Source organism: Haemaphysalis longicornis, unplaced genomic scaffold (genome assembly GCF_048455015.1).
Source record: "Haemaphysalis longicornis isolate Haplotype H1 unplaced genomic scaffold, Haemaphysalis longicornis Haplotype H1 scaffold_12, whole genome shotgun sequence".
NCBI classification, from domain to species: domain Eukaryota; kingdom Metazoa; phylum Arthropoda; class Arachnida; order Ixodida; family Ixodidae; genus Haemaphysalis; species Haemaphysalis longicornis.
The window spans coordinates 90,425,202-90,448,870 of record NW_027526225.1 but is presented as its reverse complement, the minus strand read 5'-3'; the positions used below and the strand labels follow the sequence as shown (position 1 = coordinate 90,448,870).

Here is a 23,669-nt window from a genome sequence, read left to right as displayed (position 1 = left end):
TTCAGTTTGCACTTTTGGGCATTTAAGTGCTGTCCGGTAACGGGAAAAGTGGTCCATGAAAAAAATTAGGGTCACGGAAAATTGGGGTCCCGGAAAATTGGGGTCCCGGAAAATTGGGGTCCCGGAAAATTAGGGTCCCGGAAAATTTGGTCCCGGAAAGTATGGTTCGGAAAATATGGTTCCGGAGAAAATGATCCCGATACTACAGCTCCTGCATTTCCTGTGGTGCGGACGAAGCCCCGAACTCTGTCTGCCTTCGCCCGCACAAGCGATCGAGGTGCAAGCGCAGAGAGCTGCAGCGGCAGGTTGCGGGGCCAGTGCTGCCAGCAAGAGACCTAACCTGTAATCTTAGGAACCATATGAATGCTGGCGGAATGCGAAAGCAGCTAAGGTGAATAGTCCCGTCATTTCTCGTTGTTTCGATCTTATAAATGTTATGTGAACAGAATTTTCAATGTTCCTTGGCTGAAAATTTCATTTTCAAGGACCTACCGAAAGCAGAAAGAAAGCGCATATTTTTCTGGGCCTCTTGTCCCTATCCCGGTATTCGCCTGCCCTTCTGTTGTGCCCTATTAAACAACATGAAATAACTAGCCCCTTCAGGTTCCTTGTTAACGCACTCAACGAGATTTTGTGAAAAAAAAAAAAAGTAATCTCCCATGAGTGCGCAACTCCCGAGTCTCCCTCCCAATTGTAGCTGCATTCGGCGCGACCTTGCCAGTCCCGATATTTAATGGGGGGTCTGCTTCCTCGCAACGACACCTTTTGGGCAGCTGTTTTTCACTTTATTTCCTTTATTTATGGTAGTTGCCAGCCAGTTCCTAAGCGCCGTAACTCATTTCCTCGTGTGCCGCTAATAGCCTAATGACGGGTCCTCCCCCGGCAACAGGCGACAGAACCGTCCACCCCATACGAGTCTTCGCGGTTGTCGCGGCTGAAAGAAGCCGGGGCTGTCGCCATCAGCGTGGGAGACCACGGTCAGTAGTGCCAGCCGCGGCTTTATCGACCCGAGACGCCAAGTATGGGGGCCGGGGCGCGGAAGGGATGAGGGAAATAATAATAAAAAGGAGAGGCGAAAGAACGCGGCCCTGGGGAGTGCCGCGACCTTGTTTCCCCACACACGAGGGCTGCCCCTCCGCCCTTCATCCAGTGCTAAAAGGACCGAACCGCAAGGTTAGACGACGGGCTCCTTCCGACCTCATAAAGGATTTCTCCGAAGAAAAGGGAGCGCCCGTCGGTGGCTCGTCGCCTTGAACGGGAGCAGGCCGCTCTCTCCTCCTGTCTCCCCACATTTTTGGTCTTTTTGCATTCTCCCCAGCGGGCGGCAAGTGTTGGGACTGCCGACACCTATCTGAGACAAAGGACGCCCTTTTATGGGTTCCATCACAGCGCGAGCAAGGACGGGCCGTCTATAATCCACTGCCATATAAAGAGACACCGCCGAGATGCGGCCTAGGGAACCCATCAGCTGATTAAGCGAAAGGGCCGGTGTGAGCCTGTTCAGTGCTCAAGCTTCCTGACCTAGGGGGAGGTTGGGACGGGAGTCTGGCGCACGTTGGGGCCACATGTGCTGTCGAGGAATTCACACGGTACGGGGCCTGCCTGCCTGACGCGCCCCGGCTTCGCCTCCGTGCCGAGGAAGAAAGCCGGCCCGCTTCCTTTGCGAAGCCCCGCCACCCGCGGCTGCGTTCCTTCTTGGGTTCTTGCAAGCCGGCAGGGAACGGCTGTGCGGCGGGGCCGCTCGACACCTTGCGCCTTGCAAGTGCGGGGAGGGCGTGCGTGCAAGTGGTGCGCGAGCTAAGCAAACCGGGCCTTGGCTCGACAGTGTTGGAACAGCGGAAGGGCTTCGAGGGGCGACGTTTCGGATAAGTTGTTTAGTGCGGCCTACTCTTGGGCATGCAGGTCTTGTGTTGTTTTACAGCGGCAGAATTAGAGCTCCATATTCCGTAATGGCGGACGTATGCGTGCGAACGTGTTCTTGCTCGTTAATTTTCGTCCAAGTGTTAGCGGCGTAACGAGTTGACACCTCTAGCGCGCCCCGAAGGTGGTGGCATTGTTGTTCTATATACCGTGCAATCCGGCCACTGCCTGCGTGACGCCGAGAGGCGCACTGTTATAATTGTTCTATTGTCGTGTTTAGCTTGCCTCCACGCGAGTTAGGGATTCATGTTGAGTCGGTCCCGGACAGTTTATCTAACGGCGTTTTATAGACTGTCGTTTCATAGAAACCGTTTCGTAGAACGCGCTCCACCGAGGTTCTTTATCAGAACTTGTAGTAGCACTGTGGGCTTTCTAGCTTTCTGGAATGAACGAAGTTTTTCTCGCAGATTTTGCTGTTTCGTTAATTGCGGATATTCAATTGTTGTGATGAACTTCCTTCTTTTTTCTTTTGTTATTCGTGCTTTTGCTCTGCTGCTGCCTGTCAACATGAATTTTAGGGCTAGTCAAGTTGCCTACCCGCAACTTTTTTCCCTAAATATCCTCCATAAATTGTACTTCTTTTATGGAAAATAAAGTAATTTCATTTCATACTCGATTTACAACCCCCCTCCTCCCCCCACCACCGAGCCGCAGCTCATATGAAATCACAACCTACGCGTTCATTTCCAATGCGAAAACGCTAGTTATCTCCGTAGGTCGGAAATCTGGTTTTGTAGATAAGAAGAGGCCCACGAAAAGGCTGGCGGTCGGCACACAATAGCGGAAGGCTCAAAGAATGAAAAAAAAAAAAAAATCAGGCTACAGAATATTGAGGGACGCCATACCTTTCGAGGAAGCTCCTGGATACAACGTAAAGTAGTTGAAAAGAGAGTAGGGTAATTTTGGGTGGGAAATGATCCCCTGCTTCCTGGATTTTGAGACGAGAGCGCATCTCCAACACAACGCTGGATCCGTGGTTCTAGCTTACTCAAAGTGAACCTAGTGAATGCGTTGCGGCATGTATCGCATTTTAGAACAAAGTGGTTTCAGCCAGGACGAATAGCTGCAGAAGTAGTGAGGGACTCGGAGCAGAAGGCTAGGTTGAAGGCGAGGGGGCCCTATATTTACTTTTTCGGCGGCAGCCCGAACCGATAAGGAGCCTCTGGACAACGGTGGTGATCATCAAGCGCCTCGCAGACAAAGATGTTCTGATGTTCAAAAGGGGGAACTGGACGATGAACACGAAGCACTTCTTATGAATGAATGCAGAGAAACTCCGCAGGCGTTGGCGCTTGCAGTTATTTGCTGCCGCTCACAGTAGGAGTAGTAGTAGTAGTAGCACCTTTATGGGATGTAGGAAGGTCATAGGCCGGGTGGGATAAGCATGGGGAAAAAGTGCTTTGTGCAAAAGCTTGAATTAACTGTTCGCGTTATGCACGGAGGTGTGTTATTTCCGGATATACGAAGGTTTCGCGGACGTCATATCCGTCACGGAAGTGACGCCAGTGCAACGAAGCAAGCGGCCTGTAAAGGGTGCACCCCTGCATACAAGGTCTTCTTGCGGGGAAGCAACCTTCAGTACTAAAGAGTACGTTATACTCGGGGTTGTTCGTTCTCGGGTTTTATTTTTTCACTGGAAAGTGTTTTATGACATGATAGTCTACGATTTCACGGACGTCATATCCGTCACGGAAATGACGCTAGTACACCTTTGCCGAAGTGACTCGCCAGCAGGGCGTCGCTCGCCAAGCACACCCACAAGACAGCCGCCGGCCCGCAAATCATGCTCAGCTGCAGATCTCGCTGCACATTTTACTTTTGTGTTTTACTGATTCCTATGACAGAGGAATCAACCAGTTTTTTTTTTATTTTCTCTTTATCGCTTCTAAATATCAGCCGGGAGTATTTATTATCAGCCAAGTTTGTGGTGCACATAAACAGCGAAACTTTGGCGCAACCTTTAACCTTTCCTTCCGCAGCGGCTGGGGTGCATATTGCGCGTCCCCGCAGTCCGGCGAGGGCACAGGAAAGCGTATCTGATTAGCTTGTCTCGGCTTCGTGCCAGCACAGATCCCCTTCTCTAGTATAGGAGCAGGCCAGCCGCTAGTCTCGCTCCCGTATCAATTCTTCGGCAGCTCTAGGTGTTCCCAGCTCTCTTCGGCTCATTTGCTGTACTGAGGAGGGATCGCTCGGGATCAATACCAAATACATCGGCGCTCGCAAGCTCCAGGATCCCTTTTCTCCGGGTTGGTCACCCGCCTCCGCTGCAAGTAATTGGTACCCCGACGGCGCGATCAATTTCTCCACACACCTTCAGGCAAGAAAGAGATGCGCTACTGGGCGCCAAAGAAGAGACCCGCTTGCACCGTTTTTTTTTTCCCTACCACTCCTGGCTCGGGAGAGAGGGGAAGCGAAGTTAACGAATGGCGCGAGGATGCGCTCCTGTCTTCTCGTGTCCTTTTTCTATCTTTTTGCACGGACGGACACGGATCGAAGCGGGAGGATTCCCAAACCTTACGAGGAAGCAATAAATTGGTTGTATCCCGTGTGACCAAAATGCAATCGCCGTCCATAGGAAATTCGCCTGGCCGTCGCGCGCTTGATTTATCGCGATCACATTCGAAATCACGTGAGCTGGTGGTCGTTCCTTTCTTGCGTGTCCTAGATGTCCCGCCTCCGTGTAGGCCGGTACATTATTACGCCAGCCTTTTCCTCGCCTCTTGAGCCGGCTGTTCCTTGGGCCACTGGTCTGTGTCTAGCTGTTGTAGCTAGAGTGCCGCTTTATCGGGCAACCTGAACGCACAGCTGTATTTTAAAGTGATTATTTTCGCTGCCTGAGCGTCCGTGTACGAAATTTTTCTTTCAAGTTGCGAGGTGGTCGTCGTGGTGGTGGTAGCATTTATTGAGCTGTTATGCGAGAGTTGTCACTCTGGCTAGATGGGGATCCATGGGACGATCGGACGGTCTGCGCTCTGGACGCCGAAAGAAGCTGGGCCTGCAGTTGCTACGCGTGTATAACGTGCGCGCGCTGCTTTTTCTGAGAGCAGATTTGGCTGTTCTTCGAACACTATAAGCCGCCGCCGTATGCCGGCGAAGCGTGCCGAGGTGAAAATATTTGTTCTTGTTGGATTACTGAACCAGAAATTTATTCTAGATAGAATCAGGCAGAATTTTTAGCTGGAAATTCAGTTTCTAGCTCATTTCTAGCTGGATTGAGATTTTGTTCCGGCTGGCAGCTATTACTTCCAGTCCAGCTGGAAAAAACAAAAACAAACAAAAAAAAACAAACAAACAGAAGAGCTGGAAATAATCGTCTCTAGCTAGACTAAGAAGCTGTCGATTTCGGCTAAAATCTATAAATATAGTCAGAAGTGAAGCTGGAAATTACGATTTCTTGCTAGAAATGCTCTTTCCATTTTCACGGGGTATGGTGTTTGAGTGTGACTCGTGAGCGCTCATGTATTCGCGCCTTGCACGCGCCTTCAGCCAATCTTACATGTCTTTCTACTCCTCCTTGAATGTGCGCAGAAGGCGCGGACATGTCGCTGAGCGAGCGGCTAAAACCCCGGCCTCCCGCCGACTCGGGCTCGGTGCTTGCGCGGAGCCGGTCGTTTGCGGGCCTCCTGCACGGCGGGCACCGCCGTACGGCTTCGTCCGCCCAGGCTCCCCCGCCCCCGCCGGCCGCCGCTGCCGACGGCAGCCTCAGCAGCAGCAGCGGCGCCAGTTCCGGCTCCAGCACCCTTTCCAAGAGTGAGTATTTCACCCACCTTCCATTTTCATCTATGACTGGCATCATCTTTGAGCAAACGACACGCGCCGGAGCTGAGAGTCGCGTAACTACTGCGACAACAACGAGAATGGAGGCGCCTTAGCGTAAACAGCATCGGAAGGCTGAAGTATAAAAGTTTCAGCAAAGAAAAACAAAACTTCGTCGCATGTTCAGTTCGTTGCGTCTGGGTCCTTCTTGTTCTACCAGGCGCACTAGCTTAGGGGTAGCCACCTTTTTATGGTCTTTCTGTCGAGCCGTGCACACCGCTGGGTGGGCACACTCTTCGTGCAAATAAAACTGACTATGATCGTTGCGATGTGAGTACCCGTCCCAAAGATTTGTCGAAGCACGCAGCAGTAACAATGAAACAATGACGTTTTTAAGCCGTGCGCGCAGAAATGTGAAACGACAGGTGAGCAACAAACAAGAAACAGTGCCCTCCATTACGACGATGCGAGGGGGAGGAGGAGGAGGGTAATGATGTAGTTCGCCTCCCCCTGCCATTGTGATTGTTGGAAGGTGGGCGCGCGGGCTGCCGGTGGAGCTGATACAGTCGCATCGCGTACGCGGGAACTTCGGTCGTTACGCCCCTTCCCAAAACTGCCACTTTCTCCAAACTACCACTTACGAAAGCATCACCGCCCACCATCGCTGTATGCTTCACTGCCGACCCGGAGTGCATTGCGGCCCACCTTACGGGGACGCGGAGTGCTGTTCGGCTGGGAATTCGGCGCTATCAAAAATAATCACAGAAAAAATAACGCAACAGCTACCCAGGCAGGGAGGGATAAAATTGAGGGGGAATACTCTGCCAAAAATATCTCGAAGAAATGGTTCATATAGTTTTCTTTACGCCCTATGACAAACTTTCGCAATTAAAACATGAAAAGCTGGCCCAGGTTGGCTCTCTTGCACAGCTTCTGTGTCGTGGGGAAAAGAAGACGCAAAAGTGTGCGTTGCGCAAAAGACTCCACCTAGCGTCACTAAATAAGCCCTTATTTAGTGACGCTAACTCCACCCGTGCATGATTTGCGTAAAGCCGAACTATATACACATTTGCTATTTTTTAGGGGCGAAGCTCCTTAAGTCATGGGTCTGTCCATCCCTTGTGTCTCGTGGTTGTACTGTTGTGTTATGGTGAGTAGGCGGTGGTGCTCGAGGCGCCGAAACTCGTCCATCATGTTCTTGTCGATGTTGTCGTCTCTGTGGTAGAATCGGTAGTCTCCGTCAGCGTTGGTGAGGTAAAGGTTGTTGACGTTGGTGCACCGGCTGAGAGCAACGTACACGTCCTCGTCTTCGCAGCTTTGTCTTTTAGGGGCGAAGCTCCTAAAGCCATGGATCTGTCCATCCCTTGTGTCTCGTGGTACGTGACCGCCGCATGCTTTCGGAGATGTCGCAAAGTGGGCCGCGTTGCACGCGCAAGAACCGGCTGCAACTGGCAGCGCAAACTCGGCACCGGGAGCGCGAGCTTGTCTGTGTTCGCCAACGGAGGCGCGAGCGCACGTGCACTGCGAGGGGGAGATCACGCAAGAGATCACGCCACGAACGCAGGCAGTCGTTCTCGGAGATCGAACGAGACGCAAGGACCTTTGCTCGTTTCCTCTCGTCTTGTTCGGGCACAAGTTCGCCCTAAACAAAAGTTCTTTCTTGACCGTTGTATCCCATCCTACGTGACAAATTGTGGCGGAGGTGCGGGGTAGTCCTCGATGGCGCGGGGTCTTTCACCAGGTCTGGGCCTGGGAGCATTGACTCCGAAAATAAAAGTTGATTTGTACAATGTACGCACACAGTCTTGCGTCTTTCTTAATGATGTAATGGGCGAACTTTCACGGGAGAGTTACGGTTACCGATGATCTCCCCCTCTCGAGCTTCGCCCCACTTATCATCATTCATTCCGTGGATATGGCGTGATTTTTTTTTTTTCTCTGTGGGTTTGAGTGCCACCGTGACCTCGTTTGTCGCTTCTGTGCCGTGCAGGTTCAGTGCTAGGCCAACACCATAGTCCGCACGCCCCTCGCCGCATCCTCCAAGGCATTTCCTCAACATGGTCTGGGAAACCGCCCAGGTCTCCCCGGCCTGCAAGGACTCTTCTCATCTTCAACGCCGTGGAAAGGGGCCTCAGGTCTGAACGCTGGCTTGTTTTTTCTAACAGCGGAGCTGTTCCCGTCGAGCCTTTTCGTCCGTCTGCTGTAGGTCGTGCGTAATGCAGAAATGTACGGGAGCAGGTTCCCAGACCCACCGATAGAGGGCGCAGTGGTCTCGCAGGGGCTGGTTCCTGTCCCTCACGCTAGGGGAAAGAGGGGAGGGAACCTCCCACCCCTGCTGTTTAGCGGCCATTCCTTGGCGCGTGCCGTAGAATTTGCGCAGCGACGGCGCTGCTGTTCTCGGGATAGCCCCCGTTGATAATGGGGCCGGCACAAGAGATATACTGCAGAAAGACTGTAAATTGGGCTAGTTGGTACTTGTTTATGATGAAAAAAAAAAAAAAACGGCGCAAAGACGTGTCAGCGCGCGTCCTGTCTCCCTTCTTTTTCTAGTTCGTCTCTTTGCGCTGTTTTTTTCCATCACGGCACAAGAGAACCACACCTCCACTGTTTCAGCAGATTTTGCACTGGGTTTAATTTCTTTTTTGCTGTAAATTGCTTTTTATTGTGAAACCACTGCAAATACTAATATGGTGCAAATACAAGTGCAATGTACTAAAGAAATTAATTACAGAAAATTTGAAAACTGTGAGGCGTGTACTGCTAGTACGCGTTCTTTTAATAATGTACGGACAATCCTTAAGAGAGCTCTCTTCTGATCTTATATTTTATCATAGTTACCCTTGCATGACAGTGACTGGGGTAAAGTATAAGGCAGCGTTATTGTCAGCAAGAACCTGCTGTAGGTGCCAGCTAAACCACACTATGTTGCCTCGTGCAGGGAATGTGTCAGTTTAGCGCAAGAGGACATTCTGAGCCTGAGGTCTTCTGTGGATAACCTGTCACTTTCCTCATCGCAGGTAGGTTCCTTTCCTCACCCCCTCTTTACGGGTCTTCCGTGTTGTGTGCTATATATGTCCAAAAATACATACTTAGTGCCTCCTGTGTGCATCCATGTCTCTTCTGACCCAACTTCTCATCCTTGCCTCTGTTGCTCAGATACGTGTGTCCTCTCTCTCTTTTTTTCCTTCTCGCCCCCTCCTCCTCTGCTCTGTGCGCTTCAGTCTCAGGGAAAACTGTACGATTGCGAGAAGGTGAGAGGGCACTGGCCTCGAAGGCATGTGTCTGGGTACTTGCCGAAAGAAGTGTTCTTGGCTGCCTGCTGTACCTGTGGTCTTGTGCTAGCTCTGTGGCTCTGATCTCCCCGTGATTGCCATCAGTTCATGTCTTACCCTGCTACTTTCTCAATACCAGTGTGTCTGAACTGCCTCCTCCCTTTTTATGGCACTGCATCTTTGTCTTTGCGTGTCCGTACCAACTACCAGGAAGAAAGATATCATTCTTGCTCTGTTGTGCTGTGCGCTGTTTATTTTTTGCCTTTCTTTTTATTTTTGCTAATGTTGCATGTTTCGTGTGTTGATGTTTCTGTATCATAAGCTTGTGGGCTCAGTTTTATAACAATGGATGATACTCCTTGTGTTTCTGATTTCACTGTCGGCATGTCGGCTTGCATCTTGAACTAGCTGGGTGTACCTTCATTTAGCTCTGTCTTTTTTTTTTTCTTCAGCAATTGAAGGCAGCTGAGAGATACCTCAAGCGAATTGAGTTCCAGCTTTCCAAGGTAAGACAGCAGTGCTTTAAAGCCACATATGGTCTGCTTTGTTTTATGGGAAAATCCCCTCGGGGGCCTGGGCTGTCAGGCTGTCGGCGTCTCATGTCGTCGTCGTAACCGTCGTCTTATGTAGTCATGGTACTAAAACACCGAGACACTCATTTACGCCTCGCGCCAGAGCGTAACGTGTCCTAAAAAAACACCGCGACACTTGTTTACGCCTTGCGCTGGAACGCTTCGTCAGGCGTAATAAAAAAAGCAATGGGACACTAGTTTACGCCTCACGCTAGAGTGCTTCGTGCTTCAAAGACACAAGACTCTTACAGCAGAGTTGTGTGCCTTTACCTCCGAATGGTTTCGCCTCCGTTGTCAAAAACACCAAGGCACCAAGAATACGCTTATACACTGCATGCTTCGCCTCTCCTCGTTATTCACATTAGAGGAGACGGCCTGGGATTTTTTTCCTACATTTTTACCTGAACCCATGTTCATAGATGCAAAGCTTTTTGTCATTTCACTCAGAACTTCCCACGAAACAGAAACAGATGATTGGCCATGGCTTGTTTACATACAGGCCACTGCATCATAAGAAAACAGGCTATCCAGGCCTGGTGCTCATTCGTATAAAATCCAAATTGCAGGTGTTGCTGTTTTATCCCTGCCCTACTGCTTTATTTTACGTATTTGTGCATTTTGCACTTGAATAATTGCTAGCATGGATAAAATGTGGCAATAACTGCCAGCACCACACATTGTGTATTACTGTATTTGGAAAACACTTGTACCCTTTTTCTCTTTCTTTCCTTGTGTTGTCAACCGTCACAACTGTTTCAGTCGTGAATGGATCTATCCAGATTCAGTAGTATGCCTCCCTGGAATTGTAACAAGAGGTTAGGATGCAGGAATATGGCGTAGGAAGTGGCTATTGTTTGATGTTCATGATTTTATTTTGCTGGCTGTAGTTTGTCGCCCATGTTTATACTAGCAGATGACTTGTTGTGGTGCCTAGTGGCTGCTGCGTAGTAAGTGTGTGGTTAAAAATAACATTAAATTAGCCGCCCCAAAAAGCAAGAACACTTTGTGAAAAAGTTAAGAGAGTCTGGTATCGGCAGCCTACCATTTCAGTAGGCTTCACAGCCAAGGTGTTGCTTTGTTACGTTAGGTACCATATTTTCGCGATTATAACCCACCCCTGCATATAATCCACACCCCACTTTCAGCCCACTGGAATAGAAAAAAGTCCTCGTGTATTGCCCGCACATTTGATACAGGAAAGGATGCTCCAAAGCTACTGCTCAAGCAACGCATCACATCCTATGTAGACCGAAAAAGCGTATATTTAGCAAATAGAATACACTGACTGCAAGGTGAAAGTCACAATTCACTAATAAAATTCAGTTGTTAGAGTGCGCTCGTCCTTGTTTTTTTTTTCTTCCCTGTCCTTGTATGTTTTGCGCAATCGCTGACATGGAAGGCTTAGTCAGTGTTACTGTGTAGGAGCTTCACTGCACAACGCGTATTGCTGTAAAGCTGCACTAAAGGAAAGACCCCCGCGTATTATCCGCACCCCTGTTTTGCCAGTGAAATTTTCGCATTTTTGGTGTGGGTTATACGCGCGAAAATACGGTATTCTTCTTCCTCTAGCATAAGGAGTTTGCATTTTGTGTGGACGAACAGTTGCAGGGCCCCTTGAACTAATGACCAGACCACCTAATCAGCTGAGCCTGTTGGGATTTGTTGCGCGAGTGCCTATTCCCATTCACGTGATTGTACGAATGGCCACCAGGTGGAGGAGTTGCGGGAGCACTACGAGGTGCAGCAGAGGATGCGGGATGGTGTGCGAAGCATGGCGTACGCCTACGTGCTCTCACCGGGCTGCGAGAAGGACAACGCCCTGCACGGTGTCCGCTCCGGGTACCGCGAGTGCGTGGACACCCTGTGCGTGCTGGAGGCCCGACTGGAACAGCTCATGGGCACCCTGCAATTCCAGATGCGCGGTAAGTTAGGGCAGCACACTGCACACGGTTGTGGGTTGTCGGGCAGTGAGAGCTGACATTGTTTCAGGGGTGAAGCCCATTAGGGGCTGGGGCTGTTGGCGTCTCCTGTCGTCTTCGTCGTTGCCGTAATCGGCGTTTCATGTAGTCACGGTACTAAAACACCGGGGAAACTCATTTACGCCTCACGCTAGAATGTAACGTGTACTGAAAAAACACCGGGACGCTCATTTAAGCCTCGCGCTGGAGCGCTTCGTAACGTGTACTAAAAGCACCGGGACACTCAGTTACACCTCGTGCTAGAGAGCTTCGTATTTCAATGACGGAGAGTTTTACAGCAAAGCTGTATATTTCTACCCCAAATGGTTTCATCTCCGTTGGCAAAAACACCGAGGTGCCAAGAATACACTTATACTCCGCATGCTTCGCCCCTTCCCAGGTTTCACGTTGTGGAGATGGACCGGGATTTTTTTTGCCGGCCAGTCAGCTTTGTTTATCCGAAAGTTACACTTGAAATATAATAGTAATGATAATAATGTTTTCACAGGTAGAAATACAGTGTAACACCCAGCTTGCTTAAGCCCTAAGGCTTGTTTGCATACCTGGGCATGCCTTAGCTCTGGACGTTACAGCCGAAGCAGATGCCCTAGCACTGTGTATAAAGGGAAAAAAAAAGCAATACATCAGAACATATTTAAAAACAAATCAATATGTTAGAAGAAACAAAATTAGTTGCATCATCTCGTCTAATTCATTGAAGCTGATGGGTCGCAGCAGGCATTCGCAGTGGCCGTCTTGCGGTGCTGTGATAACCTTGCTCATTTCCACATGATGTCGTTCCTCGCCACATTTTTATCCTGCCGTTAATCATATAAGTCCCATCCAGAGAGCTCAGCTCCCCTTCAGCTCGCTTGAGGCACCTGATCTCAGTATCTTTCACTGTTACTGCACATTTGTCCTAGTTGTAAATAATTGGGTCGAACCCCCGTTTTCTGAACCCCTCCCCCGCTCGAGCATCCAGTCAAGGAGATTCTTGAAAGCGGTTTTCACGTGTAAAGGTACGTCTTATCGTATCCTTCACCCAGCCAAGTCAAGGAAAAACATGGAGAGGAGGACTGACTCAGAATACGGCCATAAGTGTTAGTCACACCCCTGTCACACAGCAGATCTAATGACATGTAGAGCAGATGTCATTCACTCTAAATGTCATTAATGCGGCACTGCACGAGAATACCGAATGACATTTCAGGGGAATGACATTTAGCTGCTAACTGAGGTTCGGGAGCTCATTCAGCAGCCAAATGAGTAGCCGCAACAGCAGTGGCGCCCCACTAGAGAAGAGAGTCCAGTTATAAATCACAGAATACTGCTTGTAAACACTGTTAGTAAACTTAAATTTTCCCCTTCGTGTTGTTTTTAAAATAAAGAAAGAGAAACAAGTACTAACAAAAAAAAAAAGAATCTTGTCCCCAATGTGCGCACTACCCTAATACGGATTTCTTGCGGACTTGTCTCGGCTTGTGATGTCTGCTGATGTCGCCTAAACCGATAATTTCCTTTTTTCTCATCTTTTCTTATGAAAAAAATACTGTATGAAAACACTCTAGATGCACTTGAAATACAATTTTGTGGTTTTGTAAGCTCGCTAATCGTCACCTTGTGATGTCTACTGATGTCACTTAAACCAATAATTTCCTTATTTTTCTTTGAAAATTTTTTTTTCTTGTGAAAAAAAAATATATATCTCAAAACATTCCAGATGCACTTGAAATATAACTTTGTGGTTTTGTGAGCTTGCTAATCATCGCCGCTATCGCTATCAAATGACATTTGTTTCGCCATGTAGACCCGCACGACCAAACCGAATGTCATTATTAACTGCTAATCTCATTCACTTTGAATGACATTAGATTTGCCATGTGACAAGGGTATCAGTTGTGTAATGTTTTGTCCATTGTTGTAATTCTTAAAATATTTTTTCTCTGCTCTTCTTTTTCTGTTGTACAATTACTTGGTTCCTTTCGTGCACCATGCCGAAGGCATCACACTGTTTGTGGGCACTTAGCAAATAAACAAACGAATAAAATTATTTCTTGTAAAAACACTGCGGTAAATTGAAATTAACGAAGACGAAGGACGGCAGAACACAAGATGCACACTTATGAAAGCGCTTTCCTAAATGTGTATCTTGTGTTCCGCCGTCTTTTGTCTTCGTTAATTTCAATTTAGCGCAGTGTTTTTACAAGAAATAATGTACCAACTAGCCCAGAAACAAGCTCTCATTGACGAAAAAATTTCCTCTGTCGCGCAGGGATCCAGGGTTTTGCCCGCCTCTGTGCCGGGGACAACTTTGAGATCAGCGTCAAGCACGGGGACCAGAAGTGGAAGTCGCGCGGCCGTGTCCAGAAGAACGGTCAGCAGGCCTGGGACAACCAGCAGATCATTGTCAAGGCCCTGCTCGGGGAGTTCCTCTACATCAAGGTGGGCACTGAGTCGGGGGACGAGCTACGCCCCTCGTGGGGGCACCAAGACCAGTTCTTAAGTGCAGGGCACTTGAGGGGCTCGCCTTGTCGTCGTAGCTCTCTCGCTGGGCCAAAGTAGAGCCACATGGCGTTCCATTGTAGCGGCTGTCGTCGTGGTGTCCCACAGAGGCTTCAAAAGCCAAGTGGCTTACTTAGTCATAAGCCTTCGAAACTTGTGAACCGCTGGCGCTTGTCATACATCTCCCCGTTGCTTAGCACAAAGAAGACTGCAGCTACATTTGAGGGAAAATATGCGTAATTAGCCGCCAGCACCCGCGTTTATTTAGTTAGGAACGCTCGTTGGGTTGGTTTTTACGATAGTAAGCGAAAAAAAGTGGCAGTGCAACGCCGGCACGTGCAGGAGGAAAAGCAAGCACAAAATGAAGAGAACTCCCGCTGGCACAGTTCCAGGCAGGGGGTACGCGAGCACTGCAAAGGTGGGAACTGTGAATTGCGTTGGGTGGTAGCAGTGACGGGATGACGGCACTACAGCCCATTATGGCGAATCACTGCTCAGCACTTCCGACAGCTTTAACATCAAGTGGAACGGCTTTACTTTTTTTCTCCCTCTCCTTTTTAAAATGCTTTTTAATTGGACTGTTCTGTTTTGAATGCTGGTGCACAGCAAAAATACGTGTGCTAAAAAACAGTCTGAGCCTTTGACTGGAGTTTTTCCCATGGCTTTGAAGTGTACAGCATAGAACAGAACGAGTAAGAATGAAAGAAGAATGAACAACACAGCCATTGTACACGATGAGCCAGCACATCCAACTGCTTTTTGCATTTCACATGTGTAGTGCCTTTGGGACTTTCGAACATGCAACATATAGTGGAATCTAGATAAATTGAGCTTGTTTAGTTCAGATTCGTAATGGTACCAATTGGCAGTGGTTTATATCCAGAATTTCGATTTTGGGGTGGGTGTCAAAATCCTCCTGGGGTGGTGTTGGGAGCTGTTGGGAGGGGGGGGGGGGATGAATTTGTGAATTCCTGGGCAGGGTGCTTGTGGTTGTGGAATATTTTTTTTGGGGGGGGGGGTGTATAAATCCCTGACCAATTGGCATTCAGGTTTTACGTTATGGTCATGCGCATTTGCAGTGACTCATACCTGCACTGCACAGCCATTTCAACGGCCTTCCAAAGGCCTTCGAACCAATTGTCTATCAAGTGCCCATTGTAAATATATAGGGCCAACTTTTAAGTTGGTGTTTAACTGTCACTTGAGAGTTTCCGTGTGCACAGGCATCATTCGGACACATTTTTGGTTCCTTCAGCGAAACATAGGTTGATGAGATCGGATTACCTGTAGAACACGAAACAAAACAAAAGATTGAGCTCTGTCGCTTTATCGGTGCTTACACTTTATTTTGGGAAGGGTGAACATCCCGAACGGTTTGCATTAATTATTGACAGATTGGTGGGGTAACTAGGGGTTTATTTCTTTTCCCCCGCTGTGTGTGGTGTCCCCCGTGTAGGCAGTGGAGGTGCGTGGTCTGGGCAAGAATGTGCTGCTGGGCAACAAGTCTTGCGAGATCAAGGAGCTGTTCAGCTCGCACTCTCAGCTGATGACCATCAACCTCAACTCGAGTGGGTCGCTCAAGCTCAATCTGGTCATCACCTGGAAGTGAGTACGCCCTCTCTGCCCTGGCGACTACTCTGTCTTCATCGCCTTTTCTGTGCACGTACTCTGCACAACAGATGGGGACATCTCAGTGTGTGATGGTATCTGTAGGGCAAGGGCGGACACTGCACTGTTGTTTGCCGATGTATGTCTGCTGCAAATTAAAGCCACTTGGCTAAACACGTCTTTTGTTACAGTAGCCGACCGTTTTTTCGGACTCCGAGAATTCGGAATTGCTGGATCTTTCGGACTTTCCTGAGGAACTGCCAGTTGTCCCATAGGAGTAATTACTCACGGATTTTTCAGACTGCTTTTTTATTCGGACTATTTTTCATTCACCTCCAGCTCTGAAAAATCAGTCGGCTACTGTATTTCTGCTTAGGCTAGTGTATAGAAGGATATGAATTGCAGCTCAGGACATCATTTAAATCAGTCTCTTAGCTTCGTTCCAGTTTCATTTTCAAATCAATCGTTTTATCAATTTTGACAACAGTTAAAGGGACCCTGCAACACTCTTTGAGCAGTGCAAGTAAAACTGCGCGACGCTGAGCTTACACTACCAGAAATACCTCGGCCAAATATTACACCTGCACGTGAAGCGGTGGGCGTGCAAATAGCTGTGAAAGACTTGGAAAAACCAACCGCGCTCTCCTAAGTTCTCCTCATTATGCACCCCTGGCATGGCCTAAACGACGTCATTGAGGCCATATGGCTGTCTGATCGGCTGTCACTGGTCAACTTCGCGGCTAATTTCTCTCATTTCCTGTGGCGATACACCGTCGTCAGCGCTGTGTGCGAACCTCTTCCATGCCTGAACCTGTAGGCACAGTTTTGTCGTTTATTTTGTGCTTTGAATGCGCGCGGAGTTTGAGTGATGAGCTCAATACTTTCCTTTCAACCAGACCACTCGACGACAAACGTTTATTGCTTCAAAGACGCCCTACCAGCCGGAGCGCGTGCATGCGAGCAGACAGCCGTGCCTGCTTTTTTGTGGCACCAGACTGGAAATAGACCCCTCCACGTTGCGAAGAAAAGGAGAAAACTCCCCGGCCTGTGATATATCGAAGGCTGCAGAAGAGAATGCTGCGAGCCGCCCCCCTTTAAAGAGTGCACAGCTTTCGTCACATTGTTTGCGGTTGAGTTGAGAGGGAACAATTAAGCACGATTGCTCATCACGCATAGTTTCGGTGATAGTAAACGGATTTTCATAATTCTTGCGGGAGGAGATTGGTGGGACAATAGACGTTCACCAAAATACGTTCCTAGTAGTCGATGGTACGTGTTGCAGGGTCCCTTTAAGGCTCTAGCTTGGAGCATGTGGTGGGTGCACCAATTGCACGATGAACTGGAAAAGTGGTGTCCTATGAAAAATTCCAATTGAGAGCAGTGTTTCCTTCGTAGCACTTGGATATGCAAAATACTATTAAAACAATTGATAAAACCAGCTGAAAGTTGTTTTCTTTTTTTGGATTTAGTTAGGTTGTTTTTTTTATTCATTCACCCTAAAGGCCCTTAAGGGCATTACGTAGGGGTGGGCATGAAAAAGAAAACATATTGTAACATTAAAAATAGGAGCACACATTAATGTAGAAATTCATAGTTGCAAAATATGGGTACACAAAAAGGGGCACAACACTTATCCAGTTTCTAAAATGACAGGGTTAAAGAATGACACATGTTCAAAATGACACAAACATTGAAAATTGAACAAATCCAGCAGGTTAAAAAATGGCACAAACATTGAAAGATGATTTATACATTGAGGAATAACTAACTTTTCGATAAACGAGTCGTGGTTAATGAGGGTGACGATGTTACCTGGGAGCTGATTCCAGTCTACAAAGGCCGCTGCCACTTCTTCCGGTGTCCACCCTAGAAGAACTGCTGGTGGAAAAGGAGAACCTCCGCCGCGCCACGCGTGCTTTACTTCCACCGCGTGGAACCGACCTCCCCAGTGGGCTCGCTCGCTGGGAGGAGGTCCTGCTGTGGAGGCTTCGAGTTGGGGTGGCATTATCCCCAGCAGTGACCCACGCTTGGCCTGCCCGCTATCACGCACTGTTTGCGGACAACTGTCCCTTTCGTACGGTCCCTGCGTCTGAAGCCGACACGAGCCACCTTCTATGGACCTGCCCTGCCCTTCAAACCTCTCGCCTGCAACACCTCCGGGGCACAGGGCTCCATCCTGGGAGACCCCCTGATCTACAGCGGTGGATATGGGGCCCTCAGTACCGGTCTCTTTTGACGTTTCTGCGTGAAACCAATGTAATGTTGTATATATGACTGTTATGCCGTAAGGCAAACTCTCGAAAAAAAAAAAAAAATGCTAAGTAGCAATTGCTAACGAATAGCGATAGCAATTGCTAAGTAAGAGTGGCGAGAAGAAAAATAGGTTGGTACTGGGAATATTAGCTGGACTTTGAATGCATGATCTTAACGGGGAAGAACACGACCAGCGGGTTTTATGTGTGAGACAACGAAAGAAGACTGGCTGTGGTGTAGCCTATGAAAAACCGATAAGAGTATGAAGCTGGTGTTGTTGTAGGGGTAGTTAAGAGATTTTTTTATTTCTGTTACACTTGATGTTTGTGAGTAGTTCCTGAGAATGAATCCGGCAGCTTTATTTGAAGTGCTTCTTAGGCCTGAAGTGTCCTGTTCATTGTCTGTTCCCTGACTATTTTACCCGACATTTCAGTATAATTGCATGAAAGATTATCGTGGCTCTTGCTACAGAGTTGTGGTACATGTGGTCTTGCATGTGAATCCCCAAGCCTGTTCAGCATTGTTTGTAACCTTCCCATTCACAGCCCCCTGCACGGCTGTATGGAGGACACCCTGTCAGGCAGCAAGCAGTCCCCGCCAGTGCTGGGGGTGATGAGCTCTCCCTTCACACGGCGGCGGGGCACGTCACCGTTCAGGAGTGACACCATTCTCGAGAGGACAGGGGTGAGCCCGGCTGGCTGTTCTCCCACCTCCACTAATAATGTTTTTTGTCATATTGTTGAGACTGTTGTTGTTGTAGACTGTTGTTTTCATATTATTGTGGAGCATATGACTGAATTTTTGGACCCTGTGTGCTGTGAAAAGCAAATTATGATATCTGTCCTGGCTATGAAGTCCTTTTTTTAGCCTAGAAGGAAAGTGAAAGGAAGGGAGGGGGGGGGGATGTTATATCATAGCTGACAATGCAGCATTCTTCCTTGTGAATTTTCTGTGCAGTGTATAGAGACAGATGACAAAAATAATCGTGCATTGCATTTTTAATGCGGTTATATTGTTCCGTACGAGCTCTATTTTCTGCTCATTTTTGCACTGTGCTCGTATGCACGGGCAAGCGAAACAGGACTTGTCATTACCCACAAATGCTGCAAGTGTGGGTGTATACATGTATAAATCGTGATAAGCAGAGGTACCATAACACTGATCTTCGAAGGCAGTGGTGCATCATTGTATTGCCTGCTCGTTTGCAGTGCTCTGTCAGCTTGCATCCCCTCAAAGTGGTAAGATGCAGCATATACCTGACGCCATCTGCTATGAGGAGCGAGATTGCAGTCCCGCTGCATCAGTGACGAGCAGGTCATGATAGCATGGGTGCACCGCGAGCACCCACACTAGTGCGGGTGCACAATACGGTGCAAATGAAACGCGAGCACGAAAATATTAATCAGAACACGCAAAATTGAGAAGTACTGTTCGTTGAGGCCTAATAATGGCGCGCTGTTGGTATATTTGGAAAGCCACATTTCCGGAATGTTTTTGTAACCAAGCCACGCATCATCTTGACTTGTATGGAAAGAAATCGCGCTATTGGCGTGTTCTGATTCATATTTTCGTGCTCACATTTTATCTGCCAGGTATTGTGCACTTGCGAGCAGGGAGAAACGATTGCTCGGAGCCATGGCATGCATCGTATTGTGTAATACTACAATGTTACAACAGTACATTTCTCAGTTGAAGGCGTGCAGCCATTTCTTTGTAGTCTTGAGTGGCTGGTTTTAGATAGTGTGAGCTGTGACTCAGCTGGGAGATCTGTCACTGCCCCACTGTGGGCATTGTGTTTGTGGAGGATGGCCCCATCCACTTGCCCCTCCTCTTCCCTTCAGAGCATGGTGCACGAACTGGAGACAGGTCCCCGCGAGTGGCGCCCCCAGGTGTCGGACTGGGAAGGAGGGCCCCCCCGGCGGCGGCTGACCCCCCAGGGGGGCGGGGGGAGCCTCGGATCGTCGTCGGGCGGCGGCGGGGGCAGCCTGTCGGCCCCCAGCTCTGCCCTGACCAGCCCCAACGAGGAGTTTCCCCGGGCTGCAGCCGGACAGACGCTCCTGGTCAACTCGTACGTCCACAACCGGCCACAGAGCCCCACACTCAGGGCCGTCGAGATGACCACCTCGCAAAGGTGGGTGCACCCCCCTGTCTCTTCAGTTTTTAAAAAAAAATTGGGGGTTTACCACATCGAAGGTAAGCTATGAGGCATGCCTTAATGGAGGGCTGCGGATTAAGTTAGGCCACCTGAGGATTTTAATCTCTGCCAGTCTTGGCACATGGGTGTTTTCGTTTGTCACTTCCACAAAAAAATGGCCTCCATGGCCACGAGTGGACCCATGTCCTTGGGCTCAGTAACGGCAACTCTCTGGCCACTGAGCAACCGTGGCAGGTCCGTCTTGTTTTTGCTTGTCTTCCTTTTAAACTCTGGTGGAGTTTAAAGCTCATTAAACTTTGGTGGCAACAGTAGCAAGGAACCAATCTGAGTGCTCATTTCAAACGCCGAAGTTTAATGAGCTGTAAAATTAGCTCCAAGCAATGCATAAAAAAAACTGCTTCGATTATTGCATTCGCCAGGGTTCGTAGTATCGGAAAATATGAAGTTTTATGACAACACTGTTTTGTGTATTGTTTGATCAAAAATGGCTAATTATCTCTGATTATCTTGGGAACTAATTAACCAACTGAAAAATAATGGCATATTTGAAATCAGTGGAGAAAAAAAAACAGCAATGCTGACAAGTTTCACAAAGTTTACCACTTGAAAATTAAAAGTAATTGTTTTAAAACCAGTGTCCCTTCATTAGCAGCTGGACGAACCCCGTTCTGAGGCTGTGCCGTTGTCCTCGCAGGTGGTCAAGCATGGGCGGTGTGGACAGCGGCTCGGATTGCTGCAGCAGCCTGGACCTGGCCGAGCCCAATGGCGGCGGGGGCAGCGTGTCGCCCCCTCCCTCGTCGTCCTCGGCCCCCTCCCCCCTGCGGGACGCCGTGCAGGGCCTGAGCGCCTGCCTCGAGGACATCCAGGGACACTACCCGGAGCTGCTCTCCCTCGAGCAGAGCATAGCCGAGTTGGACCGCTTGCTGAGGGTGAGGAGGGGAAGCAACACCGGCCACTACGCGGCCACTGCCGCTCCCACTGTGCTGCACTTCTAGCACCTCCTTTGCTGGGGGGGACTTTTATTGGCGGAGGAAATGTGCCATTGGTTGCTATGCCTATAGGTTGTATTCACTGGCGGGGCACGCATGCAGGCAACCATGTTAGTGCACCATCACTGGTTACGTCGGGCTCCACGGGATGGCGGTACTTGTTCATGCTAAGCACATGATGTGTGTCAGACGTTCCAAGCTCTACCACACCGAACACAAAGTAATGCCTCGACTCCAATGTGAGTGCAATTAGTAACATCTCGGTTGACACCACCGTTGAGAATTGGGTTGAAACGAAGCAGACGACGCCACGCCTGTGTTTTTTTTTTTTTTTTTCTGCGGTGGGGGGGCAGCACCACAAGCTGTGTGATGTATCCGTGGTGCTTCGGCCATGTCCGTGGCCGTTTTCTGTGTTGCCAAGCAAAGAAATCGACAGCTAAATTTTTCAGTGAATACCATCTGTAGCCTGCCATTATATTTGTCACATAGCCAAGAACTGTGCAAGGTTCTTGAAGGAATGAAGTTATTGAACCCTAAAGAGAAGAGAAACGTTGAGAATGCAGTCAACGAAGTGGCGTGCACGGACAATTGTCGGCATATCGAACGTGGCGGTATTTGCTCTGCATGCATTTATCGCGGAACATTGTTCTTTCTAAAATCGTCCAATTAGGCTGAGAACATTGTCAACCGCACAAGAAAAGTCGTTAGTGCCGACAGGTAGGCACCCTTTTCCTATCAAGCAAGCATTGCCCGTAGCAGCATAAGGCAGAAGTTGCAAATAGGAGCACCGTTTGAAACACTGGATGACGTAACCAGCACGGCCACGCATTGTTAACAAAGCACAAAGGAAAGGAACTTCAAGGCATAGTCTGTGGCAATATTTTGATAGAGGCAAAATACAGGACACCTCCTATCGGGTTTGCAGCGCAGCCAATCCTCTGCGAAGCTGTGGCTGGGAATTGCAGCTTTCCAGCTGTGGAAAGTTTCTTTGGGTTTGTCTTCAATTATGAGGGCACTTGTTAATGCATTTTATACTCTCACGGGTCCATCTATTGTTCCTCCATCTTCCTTAATTCTTGTCTCATTATGGCGTGCTCTCTAGACAAGTGTGCAGATTGTACGGGTGCATCAGCATGCTGCTGTACCTGTTTGTTAACGTTTTTCACGATTCTCATCATTTTTGTTATACTCACAGCAGCATAAATATGCACCGTGAGATTCACAAGGCCTGACAAAGCCTTTTCTCAGTTTTCTGTTCTTCTCAATTTATTAATTACGTTTGTTATCAACTTCTTTCGCTTTAACTCAGGTAATTACGTGTTGATGCTTTGCAGTGTTTACTAGTCTGCTTGTCGTAAAAAAAATCACCTAGTTTATGTCACTTGGTCATGCTGAGGATTTGTTAACATGATCTCTTGTTATTTATATGGGTTTCAGTGAATTTTTGTATGAGCTGCTCTTTACTGTTACTTTAATCAGTCACTACAATAACATTGACATACCTTGTGTTGATTTTGAAACGTACTGTATAAATCGAAATTAGGTCAAGCTGAAATATCGGTTGACCTCGTTACTTCGTGGCTGAGAAATCGGGGAAAAAAACTAAGTACATATTATTGTTTTATAGAGGCTGTAAGCACTTGTTTTGTGTAAGGTTACTCATTAGAGCTGTCTGAAATCTTGTCAGACGGCGGCCTCTGTCTGGCTGTCTCCCACAAACAAGTCATCCTTGGAGCAGCCCGGGGAATTGCTTATGGAGCACTTCCTAGGGCACACCAGGGAGCAGGCCGCTGTGAGAGACGGTTTGTGCAGGTGGCCAGCAACCGTCTTGGGGCTGTCGCCGGCCGCTCATTCGTAGAGACATCGCACAATGCTCGCGAACAAAAGTGGCCACCTAGTTCCTCAGTTCCAGGTGCACAGCTCAGCACGCACGAAACAAGGTCTTCTGAGCATTGCATACCGAGATCTGCTCCTTTAGATTAGTAAGCAAATAGTGCCCACTCTTTTCGGGGGCACCAATAGTCAGACGTGTTGCTGTTGGCTTGGGCATACTATATGAACTTTCTTTTAAATGCTGTGGTAAACTGGCACTAAGTGCCTGAACTTTTCTTGAGCAAGAAGAAAATAGCACACACACGCTCGCTGACAGCGAGAGAAGGAACAAAAGGCGTCCGACTGATGTCGGTGGCGATGATGCCTCTGCGGTTTGGACGGGCCTGATGGGCTGCCTGGTTGCTGGATGACAACTAACGTTATGCTATTGACCGGTACATATTTCAAGGGGTAACTTTTTATCAAATTTTGGGGTAAGAAATCTCGACCTATATTCCGACTTATACGGTATGTCGCAAAGTTTCATCTCTGTCATCCTACATTACGCTCATGGTTAAGCATATTGTACTAGCATGAATTGCACTCTGTCTCCACAAGCTCTCGGCATCTGCCGACCACTTCTTCTTTCTGCCTTTTATCTGTTTTTCCTCTTATTTCTCCTCTTCTGTTGTGTGCCCAATTTCATCTTTCTTCCTGGTTCTGTTTCTGTTGTACACCTTGTTCACCTTTCTGTTGTCTCTCTCTGTTTCTCTTGCTTTCTGCAATAAACTGGAAGGACCACCAGCATTAAAAAACGCTTTCTGGTCCATTCTGTCTGGAAGGCTGGCTGGTAGCTTTCTTGCCAGAGTCGC

At 48.5% G+C, this 23,669-nt stretch overlaps 1 protein-coding gene across 6 annotated transcripts in view; it reads left to right on the top strand.

The window, feature by feature from the left end:
• Positions 1–23,669, top strand: part of LOC144162989 (rho family-interacting cell polarization regulator 2-like) — a 129,244-nt gene that overhangs the window by 83,848 nt on the left and 21,727 nt on the right. For 5 of the 6 annotated variants that reach the window (XM_077693755.1, XM_077693753.1, XM_077693754.1 and 2 more), the window contains 11 exons: positions 5,449–5,670; positions 7,667–7,811; positions 8,615–8,693; positions 8,898–8,927; positions 9,401–9,454; positions 11,232–11,442; positions 13,751–13,920; positions 15,437–15,585; positions 18,387–18,525; positions 19,683–19,972; positions 20,691–20,925. In XM_077693755.1, coding sequence (XP_077549881.1) covers positions 5,460–5,670; positions 7,667–7,811; positions 8,615–8,693; positions 8,898–8,927; positions 9,401–9,454; positions 11,232–11,442; positions 13,751–13,920; positions 15,437–15,585; positions 18,387–18,525; positions 19,683–19,972; positions 20,691–20,925 — 1,713 coding nt within the window. In that variant the 5' untranslated portion in view covers positions 5,449–5,459. The remainder of the gene's footprint in view (positions 1–5,448; positions 5,671–7,666; positions 7,812–8,614; positions 8,694–8,897; positions 8,928–9,400; positions 9,455–11,231; positions 11,443–13,750; positions 13,921–15,436; positions 15,586–18,386; positions 18,526–19,682; positions 19,973–20,690; positions 20,926–23,669) is intronic. The other variant, XM_077693752.1, reaches the window with a different exon arrangement.